Consider the following 20,728-nt stretch of genomic DNA (forward strand, 5'->3'; position numbering starts at 1 on the left):
AGCTGCTAGCTCTGCTCAGCCACTCACCCATCTTATGTCACTTTGCTTTTGGTCATTTGGTGGCAGTCAGCTGGCCCCCAGCTCCCAGTTAGCCAGAGTATGCAGTTCTCTTATCACGTGGGGATCGTCATGCAGACCATGGGGGAAAGAGAGGTTGTCGTGATGTGGAAAGGAGATTCAGCTCCGTTTCATCTACTACTCACACAGACACTTGTTTTAATGTTAATTATGTTGAACACAAAAAATGAGGCCTGGCTCAATAGTAAGGAGTTTAGCAACCTAGAAATAGGGAAGGAGATGTGCTGTGAAGAGCACAGATGGGTATGACCCATGATCATATGCTTATTTCTCTGAAGTGCTAAGTTCATTTCCTGTACGTATTGTGAAAAAAAAAATTGCCGTTTTAAAGAGGAAGTTTACTGAAGAAAAAGTACTGGTTTGGTGAACTGGGATTAGGATAAAGCTGTATGAACCATGTTAATCGAGAATCAGTAATGTGGATACCTGACCTTCACTGAAGTATACAGAAATTTCTGTATAGTATTGACTGATTAAACGACGCTGTTTTGCATCAAGCAATGATGAATACAAGGTTCTTCACAGGGAAGCAAAACATCAAACAAACTGTAATTCACTCCACTGCTTGAGCAGTGTACTCTACTAATACATGATGTAAGACTGAGGAAAATTATTTCCTGGCTCCAGTGAGGGAATGTTTGATGTGCTCCAAGACTGATAACACTGGAAAATTCAGGGTTTTTTCCTCATGTAACTGTACTTTCCTGGCCCTTTCTTTTGGTTGGCTTGTGTTGTGTGCCAGCTTCCCAGAATGAAAGACATTTTTCTTTCCGTCACTCAAATTAGAGCAAGAAGAATTGTTAAATACTGTTAAAATACCACACTGATGACCTCACACAATGCTCCTGTTTATTTTTTCAGTTTAAATTGTAAGATTTTGAGGCAGTCTCCCTTCAGTTTTGGAGGCAGTCATCAATCAGGGAAGCATGGCCAATTTTGAAAACTTCTGGGTTTTGTTTGCATTTTTAAGGAGAATTCTTGTCTTATTCTGCTGGAATGAATTAAAATATCAATAGGTTCTGATTTCTATCCAAAGCAATGAGGCTATATGGTAAGAAGCCAAAGTTAGAATTTGAAAAACTATTAAAATATTCCAGACTCTACATGATTAAGCCATTTCATATTTTTAAATTATAAACAACTGTGTTTCTAATGCTTCAAAACAGGAAAAAAGACACCCTGATCAAAAGATATGGTTTTAACATGCAGTAGATAAATGTAAATAAAAAATTGATTCTGGTCTCCAGAGCCTGCCATGAAAAAGCTTTCTTGCCTCCTCTTGCCTGCTTGACTCACCTACTGCAGAGAAGTAGTATATGTTACACTTTGCTGGAAGGCAGTACAATAACTGACTAACCATCTCAGTCTTTCAAAAGCAGGACTTAAGAGACACTTAAAAGCTTTTTGGACCTGCTTAAGTTGATCACATCGTTGTAATGAAAACTCCTCTTTATTTTTTTGATTCCTTAGAGAGCGATTGTGATGTGCATTCTCACTCTCCCTTCCTGCCAATGTTTATGAAATACAGTATTTCTAGTTTACCCAAGAACTTTTTCAAGGCGATTAAGTGCTTTCACAAAATGAATAGTTGGTATTGGTAAGACTCTAAAATGATGGCTCACTGTCCAAGCAGTGGTACAGGGAGAAGTTACTTCTGAAAAACAGCAGAGAAAAAGGAGAAAAATACTTAGTCAGGAAAACAGGTATATTGTAGAAAACTCTTAGCATTATGTACTCTTGACATTGTAAACTGGCACATATGATGTACTGTAGTATTCAGCAAGTCTGGACCTGCAAGGCTGCTTTGAGTGTCTCCCATGACAATGGTCTTACCACTACTTTGTTTCAAAATTTTTAAAATTTATTTTTCAAAATTCATTGTGAAAGATGTGAAAAATGAGCCTAGAAAATGTGTCCACAGCAGTGCCTAGATTTCTTTTCACCTGTCAGAACATCAGATCTTTTAGTTCAATACCTGTCACTTCATCCCCCTTTTTTGGTTGGAAGTAAAAAGCAATTGGTTTGGCAGTGTAGGATGTGTGGAGTACAGATATCTTATGTCCAAAATGCCACAGTTTGCTTGTTTGTGTTTACTTAATCACTTAGATACTTTGGCTGATAATGCTTTCAGCATAGTCAGGCAGATTGTGCCATGAAGCATGGTTACAGATGTTCTATATATGTTAGGTGACGTGTCGTCTCAGCAAATTAGCTTCCCTGTTGTTTTAAGACCTGCCCTTATGACACCTCCGCACTGCAGACAGGATAAGAGATAGTAACTTTCAGTGGCAACAGCTTTTTCATTAGCATTTTCCTAACAAATATATAGTCTGTCTTCTTTTTTTTTAAACTAAGTAATGTTGCTGCAACATATTCATCTACTGCACGAGATCAACCTGAGTCACAAATGATAAATCTGAAGAGTATATCCTGTAACACATGATCCTACAAAGTTCTTTGAAAAGAGGATATTTGTCCTACCTACTGTGTTTAAGATTTAATCTTTTCAGTGCCTTAAACCAATTTTCGTAAATGTTTTGATAACAAATGATTTCAAGAATAATGTTGAATTGTGTGAAGTATTAGCTGTGCAAAGTCTTTTTTGTAGGGGAGTTTTCAAATTGTTTTAAAAACATCTTAAAAGAGGTGTTGACAGTGTGTTCATAATGTTTGCAAAAGGACATCAACAGTACTCCAAATTCCAATGCAATACTGGTGCTGATTAGGGACCAGAACAGGCTGTCATGTGAAAAGTACAATGTGTGGTGCTGGATGATCCTGTTAGAATCAAAGAAATTCACCATTGAAATTAAAAGTGTGTTTGTTCTCTGAGTTTGACTTTTGGAATTATTTTTCCAGGCACTCCTCAAATTCCTTTATGTATTTATCTCAATATGGCTGAATTTCACTGCCCACCATAACATCTTAAAACCCAAGGGAAAGACTGTGGAGTGAGACAGCAGCTTGAATGAGGTGCTGGTATTGTTTACAAATGTTTTGCTTCTGAAGAGTGTTTCTGAAATTAGCCTGAGTGCTACCTGTGAAGATAAGCCAACAATGACTTTTTTACATAAACTGTTTGCTCTGTTTGCAAATGTCTAAAATATTTCATGATCTCAGGAGAGAATAGTGCCGTTTGACACGATACAGTCATTAATATTGTCAAAGCACTGAAGACAGATCTCCAGCAATATGCTAATAAAAACCTGATGAAGACCAAAAATGCTTGTCAGTGAACTACAGAATTTCTGTCAGCAGCCTTCTGCTGGCATATATTGATGCTGTATTCATGAAGATAGGAAGAAAAGTTATTAGCTGTTTATAAAGAACATTTCAAAGAATAAAAAACGCTGTAATATCCAAGTTATGAGATAGGAGGCAAACTGCTGACAACAGGCACTACAAGAGGAGGAGGAGGTGGGAAGGAATAACGTAGCAGCATCTATTACACGTGTGAAAAAGGATGCCAATGCATTTGCACAAGAGATGATACCAGAAACTGTAAAGTAAAACACATCTGGCTGCCCACTTGCCAAAGGACCACTCCTTTGCACCTTGCAGAGGGAGACACTCCTCCCTATTTTCCCCACGTGGCATTAACATTACCAGAATGATTCCTGCGTATCAATAAAATGGATCCGAGGCTCACTGGGATAGGGTCTACCAGGCTACTCTGAACAATTTGGTTACCAGAATAATTAATTTCCTCCAAGGAAGGAGGAGTATCCAGTGGTGGTCAGGCTGTTCCGTGGTTCTTTTGTTATCAGGCACTGTTTATACATAAAGAATTGGCTTTTCATATCAAATTAAAGGGATAAATACTCCATTCCAAAATTAGAAATGGAATTATGAGAATTAAGAGAAAACACATTGCCAATGTATGAGAACTCAGCTGCATCCTCCCACTGTTTTTTTGGTGTCCCTCCTCAGACAAGATTGAAAAGAGATGCAGGCTGACTGTAATATATCTTTTTTCAAGAAATTTTTTTCAGTATGCTTTTGGGTTTTTTGAACTGAGGGTAGATTCCTATCGCCTGTCCCAAACTAGTCCATCCTCTGTATGTTACACAACTCCACTAGCAGGTTGCAAAACTCATCTCTCTAAAAGATGCATCAAAGTGAAACCCACGTTAGCGCTGTGCACACCCGCTTATCTCTAGCGGTTTGTGGACAACATACTAGGCAGAAACAACAGCGAGCAACTCTGAGAGTGGTTCGGTCTCAGCTGTGGGTAGCCCCTGGGCTACCTGGGCTCTCTGCAGGTGACCCTTCCACCGGTGTCATTTCGCACCGGAGCGGTACTGGGCGAGAAGGGCTCGGTGCAGGGTTGTGTTTCTGGAAGAGCTTTTCCTTCGTGGCTCGTACCTTTCTGGGATCAGCCTCATGAAGCCAGGTGAGAGTCAGGGTCTGTACCAACACGGGAGCGCGCGGGCACCAGCGAGAAAGCCGTGAGACCCTCGCACGTACGGGCACGAGCAGGGACAGTCGCCCGCCGGCCCGGCCCGCCGGTGCAGCGGAGGACTCCGAGCAGGCGGGACAGGCTCACCCTCCAGTGCGCAGGGAGCCGCGGAGGGGCAGGGCAGGGCAGGGCAGGGCAGGGCAGGGCAGGGCCCGGCTGGACGCGGCGGGGGTCGCAGCCCCGGCCCTCAGGCCTGACTGAAACACAAGCCCGGACGGAAGCCGCGGCCGCGGCCGTGCCCGTGCCCGTTCCCAGCCCATGGGGGAGGGTAGGACAACCCCGGAGGAACGGGGCCCAGCAAAGGCCGAGCGGGCCGGACACAGGCTGCCCGGCCGAGGCCACCTGAAGACCCTCACGGGGCGGCAGCCCCGCCCCTCCTCTTTACCCTCGCCTTGCACCGGGCCCTGCCTCGCTCCCGCGCCTCCCGGCGGGGCCGCTCCGCCCCCCACCGCCGGGGCGGCTCGCAAAGCATGCTGGGGCTTGTAGTCCCTCCCGCCGCCCTGCCCCCTCCGAGGCAGCTCCGCCGAAACTACATCTCCCAGCGGGACGGGAGGCGCGCCCCGGGCGTCCGTGTCCAAGCCTGCACGGGGCGGGGCGGGGCGGGGGGGGGCCGGTCCCGCTAGGTCGGGCCGCGTGGGCGGGGTTTCCCTTTCCCTACCGCTCACCGCACAACTCGTTCGCCTTCGGCCCGGCAGCGGCAGCAGGGGAGGACGGGTCCGCCGCCGCCGCCGCTCGGGGCTGACGGCGGACATCGCTCGCGGCTCGGCGGCGCGTGCCTGCCTGTGTGCGCGCGCGCGCGCGCGCCTGTGCCGAGGGCGGCTCGCGGGTTTGCGTGGGCCGGGGGAAGGCGAGGGGCTGCGCGGGCGGGGAAGCGACGGGAGCGGGGCTCCGGCGTCGGCACCCGCCGCCCGCCTCGCTGCTCTGCGCCCGCGGCCCGCCCGGCGGGGGCGGCGATGGGGGAGAGTTAGCGCTGTGGCCGCGCTCCAGCGGCTGGAGGAAGGGCCGGGCCGGCGTCGCGTTGTCCCCGCCGGGGCTGGTGCGGGGGACCTGCCCGCCCTCTCAGCGGGAAGCGACCGACCGACTGACCGACCGACAGACCGAGCGCGGCGGGTAGTGCGCGCCTGTGTGGTCCCGTCCCTCACCGCCTCCCCCCGCGGGCGGCCGCCGTTGCGGCGGCGGTTACCGCCTCCCCCTGAAGATGAAGAGGTGGCAGCTGCTGCTTGCGGGTCTGGCTGCCGGGGGGAAACCGGGATAGAGGCTCCCAGAAAACAACGGGGAGAGAAAGTCGCCGCTCTCCGGCTCGCCGAGGGGGCGCTGGGCGTTTTTCTCACCTCGCTCCGGGCAAAAGCGCAGCGAAACTAGGGGAGGGGGCGGGATGCGGGGGGCGGCCCGGCAGCCCCGCGGGCCGTGGGCGAGAGCCCGCGCGGCGGCGGAGCGCGACCGCCCGCCGCGGCCCTGAGGCGGGAGAGGATGGTGGAGGGAGGGCGAAGTCCCGGCAGAGATCTCCCACCGGCGGCGGAGCCTCCGTGTCCTGTCCCCCGCACCCTCCCTCGGGCACGGCCGCCCGCCCCGCGGGGCTGAGGCGCTGGGGAGCATGGGGCGGCGGCGGGGACCTGCGGTGTAGGGGGAGGCGGGGGCTAGGCGCGGCGGCGTGAGGCGGGGGAGCGGCGGAGGATGAGGACCTGCTCCCGGGGCGCTGGTGTGTGTCGCGGACCGGCCCTGCCCCGGGCTGCCTCGGCATCGGGGGAATCCGCGCCGGTGGAGGCGTGAGAGGGGGCAGGAGGGCCCGTGGGAGCCCCGCGCCCCGGCGCGGCGCGGAGCGGCCGCCGCCTCCCGATCAATCGCGGCTTCAGGAAGAGGAGAGCTTGAAGTGTTTCTCGGAAGCTGGAGTTGCAGCCTGGTCTCCTTCTTACCTCCACCCCCCCCTTTTTTTTCTTTTTTTGCTTTATGATTTATTATGCGTGTCTCTTGAGGGAACGTTTTAGGAATGGTCGTTTTTAGCAGTGAAATATGCTGCGCAAAGGAGGATTATAACACATCTCTATGAATGATAGACTCGATTGCTAAACCTTGCCTTGACCAACCTTCTGACCCTCGGAGAAATCTCTCAGGGTGTGCGTGGGAAGGAGGGGAAAAAAAAAACAACCCTCCCATTTGAAAATAAACTTGAAAAAAAAAAAAGACTAAAATTTTTTTGGACAGCCTAACTGCTTTATAATTACTTTTTTTTTTTGGTCTTGTTTTGTGATAAGTTGTTTTAAAAAGGATTGTCCTACGTGGTTGTTTTGTAACTGGTGGAGGAAGGAAGGAAGGATCCCTCTCAAGCGTTTCTGATATGACAGCTTTGGTTTCTGAAGAGTTAACTGGTGTTTGCGTGATACACCTATTGCTAGTCTGGTAGCAGACTTTTCATCTTTTTATTTGCTTTTTCATTAACTGGGGCTGGTGGAGAGGGTTCTCTTGGTCAGAAGAATATTTGCACATATATATATTGTATATATTTTTGGTGGGGTTCTCCCCACATTTTACTCTCTCTTGATGACTCCTGGAGGTGGTAGTGGGCCCATGAAAGACTGCGAATACAGTCAGATCAGCACACACAGCTCTTCGTCTCCCATGGAGTCTCCCCATAAGAAGAAGAAATCGGCACCCAAGAGAAAATGGGAGGTTTTTCCTGGAAGAAACAAATTCTTCTGCAATGGGAGGATCATGATGGCTCGACAGACTGGAGTCTTCTACCTGACTCTTGTTCTCATCTTGGTCACCAGTGGACTCTTCTTTGCGTTTGAGTAAGTGACATTAAAGTCTTCATATCTTCCTTCTTTTCCTCACGTTATTTATTTTCTGGCTGAAAGCAAAGTAAACATGTTTATCCAGATGTCATAGAGAATGCTGACTGAATTCAGCTAATGTTGGTTTATATAATTGAAAATATGATCTGATAAATGCTGAGGGGTGCACAATCCTGTTTTGGTTATCATACTCTGTGGAAAACTGATGTTTGAGGATTAAGATTGTAGAGCTTTTATATCACAGGTTTCCAGTTCTTGCTGATGTTGCAAGAGGAGTGTAAAACAGCAGGTTTGGGTTGGTCAGGAAATGATGTAGCTTCTTGTCTGTCAGTTACTCTGCTCAGAATCAAAACTGGCAGATGCAAAAATACTTATGTTTTGTCGCAGAACTGAATGCCAGAAAGCAATAACTTTTGTTAGTTGATGAATTAGGCCTTTCTTCTTTTTTTTTTCTTTTGAAGTTGTTTAATACCTTGTAGATGACAATTTGAAGTTAGGTAAAAAAAAAAAAAAAGCTGTACAATTTTGCATTTACTTAGCTTTCCACCAGTAGGTAACAGCATTACTTGCCGTTTGTGATGTGGAGTTGTATGCGAGTTTGGTCTCAGTTTAAAGCTATGTTTGTTCTGGAGTTTTGGGGTTTTTTTTGTGGCCTTCTGATGTCCTTCTAGGGTTTTTTTTTTCTCTGTTGCTCCCAATCTTCAGGAGTCCTTTTTATCTATATAAAGTGAACACACAGTGACAGCAAATCAAATATACTGATTTTTGCACTGGTGTTGGAGTAGTTAATTTAACTATATGTGACAATAAAGAATTAAGCACTTGATATGAACAATACAGTTCAACTTTCATTTACTTTTTTTTTTAAATGCCAAGTACAAAGGTGCTCACACTGCCAAAACACTTGCTATAGTAATAATTGAATTATTTTTAAAGAGTTAATGCCTCTTTACCTGTTCTAAACTATTGTAGCCTGATTTGTGGTTTGTGGCAGGCAAAAATTCTTAAAAATACATAAACAGCTCTTACTGTTTTCTTGAATAGGAACTATTATTTATAAGTAAGTTTCAGCACTGCCTCCAGAGATTCTGTTTGCTTTGCTAAGTGATATGGTTGAACACCAAAGGACATTTATCATTTGGCGCCTTCAGGGAAGAGATAGTGACATTAGCAAGCCCTAAATTGTGCCAGTTAAAGGTAGACCATATTAACATACTGGTACCAGTAAAGAAGGTAAAAATGCTCATCAGGTAACCAGTGGCTGAATATATGAGCTCAGTCTTTAGTGGGCTCCAAATTACTTTAGAGGGATTTATTAATTGTAAATCTTCTGCAGACATTGTGAAGCTGCTTGAACATCCTTTGAGTAGTTCAAATAACATAGTCGATGGTATCCATGTACTGCAAGTGTGTTTACTTTCCTGGTTTGAAAGAGGTATTAAAGGTGTAATCTGATAGTATTGCATCAGGACTGGGTGCTACTCTATCTTTGCCATGATTAGGCCTAGTGTTGGAAAGCTTTTCTGTGTAGGCTGACACTTAGATCTGTGCATGGCCTCATCATCTTCAGTAGAGCCTCTGAAGGCAAGCACTGGACTCCCTGCAAATACCAGAACATAAATGTAGGATCAAAACTGTAATGTTTTATAATCATTATTGTAAAAGTTACCTTTTAAGACACCATTTACAGTTTATTTGTATGTTTTAACACTGATGCTTCAGAGATAACTATTTTCTGCAGCTGCGTGATTCAGAACTGCTAAAGCAGGATGAGCTGCTAGCTGTTCATCACCTTCTGATTTCATTAGTATGGGAGTTATGTGCTCTACCAGAGTTGACCACTACAACTTCTGTCGTGTCTTTGAGCTTATCTGCAGTGTAACCGTATGAGAAGGACAACATTTTTAGTCAATCTACAGCATTTTGATATATTATTGGTGGTTATCTAACCAGAAGTCTTGATGCAGGGAAAAATCTTTGGCTTTATATAACTATATAAATTTTGTGTGTATGTACCAGTCTTGAGTCATTCTTTTATCACTTGCACTCTCCTTTAAAGGAAAATGAAAGTAGAGGTTGGCAATGATATTTCTTTTTTATAATAATAAGGTAGATTTTGGTCTTTAACAAGCACTTGCACTGGAAAAGTATTACTCATCCTCTGAAGGCTAGTTAAAAAACAAACCTGGAGACTGAGAATGGTGTTCAGCATGCTTGTGATGTTTGAACTGCAGAAGCTTGTTAAAAGTTACGGAGAAAAGAGGGGTGTCTGATTAAACAGTGTTACTTTGAAGCAGTTTCTAATTGTCTCTCTGTAGTAGTCTGAAGTTACTATTTATTGACCAGTTGATGACATCCTTAGTTGTTAGTGTCACTTCTGCTATTTGGCTGATTTGGTTATGACTCCCCTCATTAACCAGCTATTTACAGAATATGATGGAAATGTGTTTCAGTGCTCTGTGTACACTTGGGGCAAAGTAATTTTTTGAATGGGCATGTGCTTTGTGTATCTGAACTGTAAGGTCAAACTGTCGTTGAAGAGGAAGATGCCCTGCATGTTCTTGGAATTGTTTGGTCTTTTTGCTGCAGTTGAAATAAATCGTTTTGTTCCCTTTGATTTTGGAAACTGGAAAACAGGTCCTCGTGTTCCAAGTAATTCCCTGGTTGCAGACAGTGAAGAGGGGGAGTAGGAAAGATATGACTCTGACAGCTGATTCCTGGGAAAGCCTCATGTTAACAAACACTTGTCCTTTATCCTTTTGGCTTCGTTTGTTTCTCTAACATGATTTCCCCCCACCTTTTGTTTTACTCTTGACACCCATTCATCCAGAGCTGTATCTCACATGCTTTGGAATCCACTCCCAGTGAGAAATATATTTCTCTGAATCAACAAATCCTAGCTCTCCAAAAGCAAACATATATCATATATCTTTACCTGTATAGCTTTTGACACTGAAACATGCCTTTTTAATCTTTACTTCTTCATATTTATGCTTCTGTGCTTTTTCCTGCCTACTTTATTCAGCTCCTACTTTCAGCTGGTTTTATTCCTTTCTCTCTGTTGACTTTTATCTCCCATATACTCCAAGTACATCACCAGTTCTTCTTTTTATCATGTCACTGTTCTTTTTCATTTTCAAAGAGGTAAGCCAGGATTTGCTTAAAAGAAAAACAACAAACCGTAAGCTTTCAAGCAGGTGAAATATTTAGAATTCCTGCCTCCCTCCCCTTCTGAAGGAAGACAATGCAAATAACAAGCAGTTTTATTTCTGTAACTTGTCTATTAAATGTATCATTAATTACTGCAAACACTTCTGGGTCCAAGAGGGATGCTGTGCTTGAGGTATTCTTACAAATTATGCTGATTTTACAATGCTCAAGATAAGGCACCACAAATTAATTTGTCTTTAAAATTTGACAGAAAGACAAAATTTATTTGTCTTTAAAATTTGGGTATGTTATTTTTTTCTTAGAAATATATTTCCTAACTCTAGCTGTGTGATATTTAGCTGTTTTTCTTTTTTTCTTCAAATTTGGCTTTGTGTAGAACTTCCTTTTTTTTTCTTTGCCTTGCCCCATTACATAGACATACAAATTTTTTTAAACTATTCAGTGCTCATGTAAAAGCTTGGAAAACGAATTCCTTTCCCAAGAGCAAAGATAGCATCCATAACTGAAGAAAGGATCTCACTGCTGTACCTAGACAGTTCAACCACTGTATTTACATATATGTAATGTCCTTTATTGGTGCAATAAAGAGAGACAAAACTAAGGCACTTCATGCTTTCTGCTCTTACTCAGCTAGGTATACATACTCAAAAGAGAAAAGAACCCTTTACGCCTATGGTCATCTGGGGGTACTGTTCTTGTAGGTTACAGGAAAGCAAAATGGAGGGTGAATGACACATTTAAAACAGTAGCATATGTAAAATAGACATCTTGTTAAATGGCAAATCTTGTATGGATGCACAAGCTCCACGAGTTCCAGAGTGGCGGTAAATGAGCTTGTGTGCTTTGCTAATGTGAGTTAACGCTGTCCCTGTCTGCCAGCTTCCTTCCTTCTTGGACCTCACTGTGCAGGTAGCAGAAAGGAACATGTCTGCACCTGAACTGCTTCACTTCAGTCAGGCCAATTAAACTTCCCGTAAAAGGTGGGTTTAAGCGAAGATGCCGACTGAACTGAATTGACTCAGGCACAGTCATGCTTCCCTCTGTCAACTCAGTTGCAGGGTGAGTAGCTCTGGAAGAAGGTTGGAGCAGATGGTAGGATGCCGGAAGGGCTGAAGCAGCGCAGCTCTTTTCTCTGTAAATGTGAGTCAGAGCCCTATCGCTTCTGATACAATTTGACACTTGCACTGATTCAACAAAGTGGAGATTATTTTTTTTGAGCCACTTAAAACTTGATTTTTGTGAGCATTTGTGTAATGGCACTGTTTTTCAAAAGATGGATGTTGGAAAATTATTTAAACTGAGACTGTTTATGTGCATATGTGTGTACAAATCATTGCTTTCTATCTGCTCTTGCAGTTGCTGGCAGCCTGCTCCATGCCTCCCACTTTGAAAACCAGTGTGACTGGAGGACATTCATGAGTCACACTTTCTGATGCGGTGTAGACTGTTCAATATTGAACTTCTATAGCGCACGCAGTGGCAAAGTGGTGCAACTTGCTGCTCACTGTGACAAACCTCTGTGTGTAAACACTGATGTCAGTAAGCTGAGCATTTTCACTGTGGTATCAACAGTCATCTTCATCTTATGGCAAATGTTTTCTGCTCCTGCAAGAGGTGGATTCTTAGTGTGAGGTTGTATTCTAAGTAGGTGGAATGTTCTTCATCTAACAATGTCCGTTATCCTTCTTCCTCTGCTCTTAAGATAAGTAGGTTACTTGTGTCTTTTGCTGACCATGTCCTTAACCTACAAGTTCCTTAGAAGGAAGTACTACCAATCTGATTTAACTGTTAAAGGCTGCCATAAACTTGTAGGGCATTTCCCGCTGAAGATGTCAAAATTTATTTTAAAGCAAAAATCATGGCATATGAACTAAAATGATCGTTCAACAGAGAACTGCATCCTTTTCTACATGGAAGACAGTAGCTGCCTAATAGTGCATAGTGGTGTAGGCAAATTCAGTGTGTTTTTCCCCTCAGTTTTGTTTTTAAAAAGATCTGTCATTAAAATTAAACCAGAGCAATATTTCTGTTTCTCATTTTGCCATATTATGTATATCTGATAACGTAGAGAAAAAGTCATCGAGTACAGTAAGCCTAACCTGTAGGGTTTACTTTTTGTCCTGAGTGTATGTAGATACACGAAATGATATGGCAAATTCCTAAGGGATGGTATGCATTCGAACCAGATGTTGTATATTCTTTGCACTTAAGTTACCCTGAAAACGTTACCTGTCAGAACCAAATATCATTCAGGTACAAAGTGTATGTGATACTTTTTTACCTTGACAAGGGACTTTCCTTTCCTTGGTCACAAAAATGTTTACTTAATTCACTTCTAAGTTTCCCAATGATCTGTGCAAGTGTGTATCCTGAAGTTTCTCCCTGGCCAAAAGGGAGTAGTTTTGTACTACCTTATTTTAAAGTAGCACTTCACTGAGCAGGTACATCGGTTTAAAATTTGAAACCTGCTTTGAATGAATTATGTGATATAAATTGAAATCCTTTTACCCGGAAGTGTACTAATAGCATTTGATATTAGGTCATGCACCTCTACTTTTCAAGGCTAGGTCTATTTATGTGGAAATGGATAATGACTAAATGCTTCATTTTTCAGAGTAAAATTTTGTGAGGATAATGGAAGGATAACTTCTCTTGTTTATCAAAGTATACCTTCTTCCCCTGAAACTGCAGAGGCTTTTTATGGTTTTGTAACACTAATTCCCTTCCCAAAAGAAATGTTAAACAGCTTTTTTTTCTGAGGGTGGGGGTTTTTTTGGTTTGTTTTTTTTTTTTTTTTTTTTAAATTCAGCTTAGTTGATAGCCTTTATCTACTGCTTCATGGAGAAGACAAGTTTTGAACATAATTTTTTTGTCTTTTAATTTACTCCTTTCTCACCTATAGTTCTACTTACTTCCACCTTTTCTTTGCAGAGATGGAGGGAAATGAAGATAGGGAGTGTAACAGTGTAAGAAGTGGTGTTGGCCTCTCAGATACCATGTTCTCTCAGGACCTTGAGGAAATCACTGTGTAGCTTTAGGTCATTGATACATGTGCATCTTCAGAGTGAGATGTGAATGTTTGTAGTCTCCTTCGCCTGATGCCACTCTAACCCCTTGGAGAAAGAGGGGAAATTCTGTCACAGACTGCTGGGCGGTGGTTTTCTGCTCTCATCACTGCTCAGAATGATTGTTGTAGATAGATGTAAATTCTCACCTGGGATATTTGATATCCCTTCCAGAGTGGGGGTGGGGGGTGGGGGGGGAAGGTAATTTCAAAAGTTTGGTTGAATAGAATAGACTATTTCTGTTGGAAGGGACCTACAATGATCATCTAGTCCAACTGCCTGACCACTTCAGGGCTGACCAAAGGTTAGAGCATGTTGTTAAGGGCAATGTCCAAATGCCTCTTAAACGCTGACAGGCTTGGGTCTTCGACTACCTCTTCAGGAAGCCTGTTCCAGTGTTTGACCACCCTCTCAGCAAAGAAATGCTTCCTAATGTCCAGGCTAAACCTCCCCTGGTGCAGCTTTGAACCATTCTCATGCATCCTGTCACTGTATACCAGGGAGAAGAGCTCAGCACCTCCCTCTCCACTTCCCCTCCTCAGGAAGCTGTGGAGAGCCATGAGGTCACCCTCAGCCTCCTCTTCTCCAAACTAGACAAGTCCGAAGTCCTCAGCTGCTCCTCATAGGACATTCCTTCCAGCCCTTTCACCACCTTTGTTGCCCTTCTCTGGGCACATTCAAGGTCCTTCAAATCCTTCTTAGATTGTGGGGCCCAGAACTGCACACAGTATTCAAGGTGAGGCCACATCAATGCTGAATACAGCAGGATAATCACCTCTTTTGACCAGCTGGTTATGCTGTGTTTGATACTCCCAGGATGCGGTTTGCCCTCTTGGCTGCCAGGGCACATGGCTGACTCATACTGAGCCTGCTGTCATTTCATACAAACAGTGTATATCATTGATTAGCTACCCTCTGGATGACTGAGAAATTTTCTTCCTTCAGAATGAAAAGAGAAAATATTAGTCTGTGCAGAACTTGAAAGAAACTGTTCTGTTCACTCTTTTTTTTTTTGTGGTGGTGGTGGTAGGGATGGAAAAAATACTTTGTTAAAAGCATCTGAGCTTATTTGTAGGTTCACTAGAAACTGAAATTTGAACTGGATGTTAAAAATACAAATTTTCTTTTAATGACTAAGTTATACCTTTTAAGTAGCTAAAAGCAAAACCAAAACAAAACCTTTTATATTGCCTTCCTGGTGGAAGGGGTGTCTCCATTCTAGTGCAGCATTAAACTGTTAGTTGTAATATTAAAATATGAACTTATTAATGAGAAAGTGAAGATGACTGTAGAAGAGGAGAAAGCTGAGAATATTTTTAACTTTCTACGCTGCATGACTGTTTCAAAGTAGCCAAGTCAAAAAACCTACTGGCTTAAAATACTGGGACATTTTGAAAAATTGCTTAAAATGTTTTAACAAGTTTATCTAGGAAATTTTTGTTATCCTGACTGATGATCCTTCTAAGTGAGGCTGTAGTTCCTGATATTTGAGTACCAGGCTGCTAGTAAAGGTTTGTATGTGTCAATGCTGCTTGTCTTTCATTTGGCAAAGCTGATGCAAAAAGGGGAAAAAATCCCCTGAAGTCAGCTGGAACTGCCAAAGTTTGTTAAATGTCATATAATTAACTCCCATTTTTTTCACAACTTAATACAAAAACTCTAAAGTAGTTAAACTTTTTACAAACTAAAGAAACAGACTAAAATCAAGAGATCAAGAAGTCTATATGTAATAGCCAAAAATAAAATTCTGTTCATGTTTCTCACATTGCAGAAGTATATAAATGTTACTAACATAAAACATACTTAGGGAAGGAGGCTGAAGCGTTTTTGAGTTTGTTTTGTGTAACACACACCCTGTCCCTTACCCTGTTGTACGTGTTCATAGTCAAACTCCAGTTCGTACTGCAGTTACTAGGCAAAGGGGGCTTTGTATTTGCACAGCCGGACCATGGGCTTTCTGCACTGTGCATTAGCAAAGATCTTAACCAATTGCATTGCAGAACTTTAACTACTAAGGTGACAGTGTGCTGTAGCGCTATGTGATTATTCAGCTTCTGGATCCCTGATCACTTCCTTTTCATTAGTATCTGTAGGGTTTATTCACATTATTGTGGGATGGTGGCTAATGAAGTCCTACATAATGAGCTTGGCTAATGAGATCACAGCGGGTTTTGTTTTATGTTTTTCCACTCCCGCTGTCCCCTTAAGTTGCTTACTGCAACATATACTGGCAGCATGTGTTTGTCATGAATATGCAGTCACTTCAGCTTCTTCTTTAATATTTACTCTTATTTAAAAAAATACAAAATGGATATTAAATAGAATACTGAGAATTAAATTGAAAACTGAGAACCTGAACTCAGAAGTTGAGATATGCATAAAATCAGCAGTTTGTGAATTTCATGTTATAGTTTAATTGCAAGATAACACTGTTACATTGTCTGCATTGAGTGAATGTATGAAATAGATTTGTGGGTTTTAGTATACGTTTCTTATACCTATGATCAATATATATTAGTACTTAAGAGCAGGGAACAGATATACTAGAATTTGGTATTATTTTAGCATAAACACTCTGTATATTACTAGAAGTTACGAATACAGATTAAAAAACATTGGCAGGGATCAGAAGCGTCTTTCCCCCCTTAGGAAAAGGAGTACTAATACAAAATTTTTGTTTCTGACTATGATAAATTTTGTGTACTCTCTTTTTTGAGCTGTATGGATACCAGGAAATAGCAGTCCTGGTCTTGCATGTTCAGTACACTTAGTAGATATCCCACTGTTTGTGAATGCTATGTTTCAGGGTAAAAGCAAGTGTCAAACTGGCCTGTACTTAAATTTTGCTGGCATGCTTGTTTGTGCTCATGGTGCGGGTTTTCATGGCACAACTATCTATGCATGTTCCTTAGTAAATACTGTTTTGTTGGTAAAAAGAGATTTCTAGTGTTGAATTTGAATGTGGAAGATTTATAATTTTTCCACATTTGGAACTAAGTAAAGCAGTTAAAAGCACTAAGAAGAAAAGTAAAAGCTAGAATAGCGGTGACCTCTCTCTCATCAGTGCTGCAACTCCGAAATAAACTTGCTTCTTGTGAATGTGGTTTCTTTAGAGCTGAAGCTCATAATGCTTCTATATAGTGAAAAAATACTACTTTTAAGATACTTTCGTTATTCAACATGGTTTGAACTCTTTCTAGGGCTGGACAGGCATTGGGTGTGGACAAAAACAAGTAAACTTTGTCATTAGTAGACTGGTACATGAAATGTGTTGTATGGTGTGATATAAAAGATTGGAGTGCACTGTATGAATTGTGTAGTCACTTCTGATTTGCCTCAGTGAATTAGCCTGGAGAAGAGAAGGCTCATGGGGCATCTTACTAAAGTAAGTGTCTGTCTGGGGAGGGGGAGTTAAAAAAAAACCAAAAGGAGCCCTGGACTCTTCTCAGAGGTGCCCAATGACAGGACAAGATGCAATGGACACAGAATGAAATACTATTTAAACACAAGAAAAAGTGTTGGGGATTTTTTCATTTGTTTGCCTGTTTGGTTTGGGATTTTTTGCTGTGAGGGTGATTGAACGCTGGCACAGGTTGTCCAGAGTGGCTATGGACTTAATGAAAACCAACCAGATGTAGACCTGAACTGACTCCTCTAGCTGGCCCTGCTCTGAGCTGGGGAGTTGCACTCAATGATCTCCAGAGGTCCCATCCCACCTCAGTCATTCTCTGTTACCTGTGAAATTCTGAGAACTTCTTCCCATAAGACAGCAAAAAGTATATCAGGTAGAGATAATGTTAATCTTGTTTTAATGACCCATGTATAACATGAGTATTTCATGAGAGCTTCAGTTTTTATCTAGTCTTAGGATCTGAACTTAAAGTCTCAGTCCAACAAAACTGAAAAATTTGCAAGTGAAATAGCCATAGGTGTTCTTTCTGTCCTCTCTTCTCTTTTCTCACCTTTGAATATGGCTTTCTTTGTTCAAAGTGCATTTTTCAAGACTTCTTGGAGGTTCTTTTCCTGCTTTCTTTCACTTATTTGCTGTTCCTCACCAGGCTTTGTGCTCTACTATCCATCTGGCTTTTGCTGAATTACGGTTAGTATTTTCTTTTCTTATCATGTAAACAACAGCATTAAGTTTAAATAAAATCAATTTAATCCAAAAATATGTCTCTGTATACAGTTGTTCCAGCAGTGTGATGGGTTCATCAGTTTGTCCGTGCCTTACTTAAATTTTGTGAACTTTTCTTTCCTTCCATCTGCTCTTCCTAGCCACTTACTCACTCTTAATACACTAAGAGCACTGTAGCTGGAAAAGGGATAGGGAGGCAGTAAAGATGAAGTTGAAAGACTTAGTTTTCCCCTTTCCATAGTCATGAGGGATGAATACAATTTTTCCATTATCTACATTGTATTTGCCTATATCATTGTGCAGATATGTAAAATTGTGGGGGTCTGTCTTGAGCCAATGCTTGAGCTACATCAAAAAGTTGTTAGGATCCTGCAGGTTCAGCTTCCTCCTTGAGCCTGCTGCTTGACAATACTAGCTTGAGACCAGCTCCTGCACCTTAATAAATAACATGTTCCAGCTTCTGGACTCCTAGACATTAAGGATAAAATGGTTTGTCTGAAAAGCCACTAAAGCTGGATTTGTTATCTTTGGGGAAGGGAAAACACCCTAGATATGTCGGATTAATCCAAACTCCCTTTAAACATTGATTTGCTTTAAAAAAAAAAAATAATTGTGAATAATTCCAGTAGGGCAGGTGTCCAGTTCTGAATTACAGATTGAAAATAAAATTGTTAGAGGAGAAAACTTAAATGAAACAGAGCATATTTAATTTGAATAAAATATCTGAATCTCTGTTTCCTATAGTAGGTATCACTGCTAAGTTTCTATGAGGCTGGTGGGAAGCCAAAGGGGCATTTCCCCATACCCCATATTCAAAGCACTGTGTTTCAGAGTGGACTTCATGTCTGTAGACCTGCCTGCTTTTTCTGAGGGGACAGGGTTTGAATTCTTAGTGGTCATGAATTCAAACAAAACTTTAGAGTATTTCATAGAAGCATCCCAGTTTCCTTTTTGTTCAGCAGATTCAGTTGCAGTGAGACAAATCTGATGGTTGTGGGCTGCTGGAAAGGATGGTCTCCCCTCTTGGGGGTCAGACTAGATGACCTTTAAAGGTACTGTCCTTTCCAACCCAAACAATTCTATGATACCCTTCTCCCAGGTCTCAGATGTTACTACTTTTGCTGGCTCTGCTGTTTTCCCCACCCAATGGCAAACCACTTCAGGGAGTTCCCTTCCTGCAGAAAGCTTATCCTTCCCTTCTGCCCACACAAAGAAAAACTTTCTGCTGCTTTTGATCCCTGAGCTGAATACCTGAAAATTCACAAAAATGTTATTACTAGTGCAAGGGAGGAAGTTGGGAAGTGAGAGGGAGGGGGATTGTCAGATCATCTTAGCTATGACATGAAATTGTGTCCTAGCTTAAGGAAACTTGTTGTACATAGTCTTAGTTCATTGTTTGGCATCTGTGAGGGCACAAACAGAACATCTTTTGGCTTGCCTAAATTGCTATTTAGTTGCTTTAGTTTCTGCAAAACTAGAGTTCTGACTTCTTAACCATGTTTTATTTCTGAAGTAAATGGATTATAGCTTACAGAATTTGAACTGCAGCGTCTTTCAAATACCACATTATTAAGTGGTCCTTAGTTGTTCATGTCTTACTCTTTTTCTGTATTTTTTTAAAAAAGACATTATACTTAATTCTGTAACACAACAGGGGCAGTAACTGAAGCAATTCTTTTTACCTGCATCCTTGCCTATGTAGTCTCTGTTCCCCGTATCCAGACTGCGGAGCCAATGTATTATATTGCATTTGATAGCAGAGCCTATGGAAAAGCTGCATGAATGCTTCTTCACCTTATTTTGAGCTGAGTTAGCTCAAAATATGCTAAACTGAACCAGGAAAGGACTATTCTCAATCCTTGCCATTTCTCTCATGCTTCAGCTGAGATAGCAAGCAACCCAGGGAAATTGCGTGTTCCTTTACAGTCCCATTCAGCTGCCTACTTTGGTGGGTTTCTTTGTTTTGTTGGTTTGTTTGGCATTGTAAATGTTGAAAGTTTCAGCTTAGGAGGATGAAGGAAGAATCATAAAGGAGTTAATGGAAAACTGAGCAGCCTTGCATGCAAGAGGCAGTTGGAGTGGTTGTCTCTATTCACAGTGTGATAAAAGAATTGGCCTTTAAAATGATTTTGTTAAATAAGACACCTAAAGCTAATCAGAGCAGAAGGAATTGTCTATAGAGCAGAAGACGGGGAAGAAGTTGTGGACTGAAATCTGACAGAGATTAATCTAATTCAGTATAAGACTTTGAAAGGATAATCATTCTTCTTTTACAAGACACTAAGCTCAGAAGGCTCTGTTCTCTTTACCTTGGGCTGTGGAGGCTCTGTGACTTCTCATCACTGATGTGAACATTCATCCTCAGAGTGGAGTATGTTGGGGTTTTTTTTCCCTCTAATGAACCCCAGAACTTTTTAGGATCAGGACATGCTGTGCATTGTTTTTAATGCCAATCCCTGGAAGCCAAAAGCTCATTTCCAGTGCTTGAGTATATCAAAAGAATTGTGTTGGGGACAGAAAGAAATTTCAGAGGATAGCATATAAAGATTGGGTGGGATAAAATAATTTTGCTTTTTTACTCTGCTCCTACTGAAGAGGAGTTTGGGAAACAGGCATTTAGCTGTGAATGTGAAAATCAAAACAGTCTGATACGAGAAAAACAACTGACATACTTAGATCCCAGTAAGTGAAACTGTTGTGGGCTGACATCCAGCTCAACTGAAAGGTAAACATGCCCTTCCCAATGCACATACCTTTATATTATTGCATCCTAGAAAACTTTAACCAACAGCTGAAGTTGCTAAATGATGGTCTGGAGGTGCAGTATTACCACATGATTGACTGTTTTTGGCAAAAGTAAGTTTATTTTCTGTTCTAAAACTTTTTCTAAACAGTTGTTGGCACTAGCCATTGCTGTTGCAACAAAGAAATGGCATTTGTGAAAGGAGAACATAGGTTCGTTGCTTCTTAGTTCAATACAAAAGTGTTACTTGCTGCAAAGGTAATTCACTATTATTGAAATAACACC

At 42.2% G+C, this 20,728-nt stretch overlaps 1 protein-coding gene across 4 annotated transcripts in view; it reads left to right on the forward strand.

Moving 5' to 3' along the window:
• Positions 1–5,191: 5,191 nt before the first annotated feature.
• Positions 5,192–20,728, forward strand: part of ZDHHC14 (zinc finger DHHC-type palmitoyltransferase 14) — a 116,210-nt gene continuing 100,673 nt past the window's right edge. Inside the window, exon 1 of one of the 4 annotated variants that reach the window (XM_009507021.2) lies at positions 5,192–7,326. In XM_009507021.2, coding sequence (XP_009505316.1) covers positions 7,076–7,326 — 251 coding nt within the window. In that variant the 5' untranslated portion in view covers positions 5,192–7,075. The remainder of the gene's footprint in view (positions 7,327–20,728) is intronic. The other 3 variants (XM_009507022.2, XM_064447092.1, XM_009507023.2) reach the window with 3 other exon arrangements.

The sequence above is a fragment of the Phalacrocorax carbo genome, chromosome 3, assembly GCF_963921805.1.
Source record: "Phalacrocorax carbo chromosome 3, bPhaCar2.1, whole genome shotgun sequence".
Classification (NCBI taxonomy): Eukaryota; Metazoa; Chordata; class Aves; order Suliformes; family Phalacrocoracidae; genus Phalacrocorax; species Phalacrocorax carbo.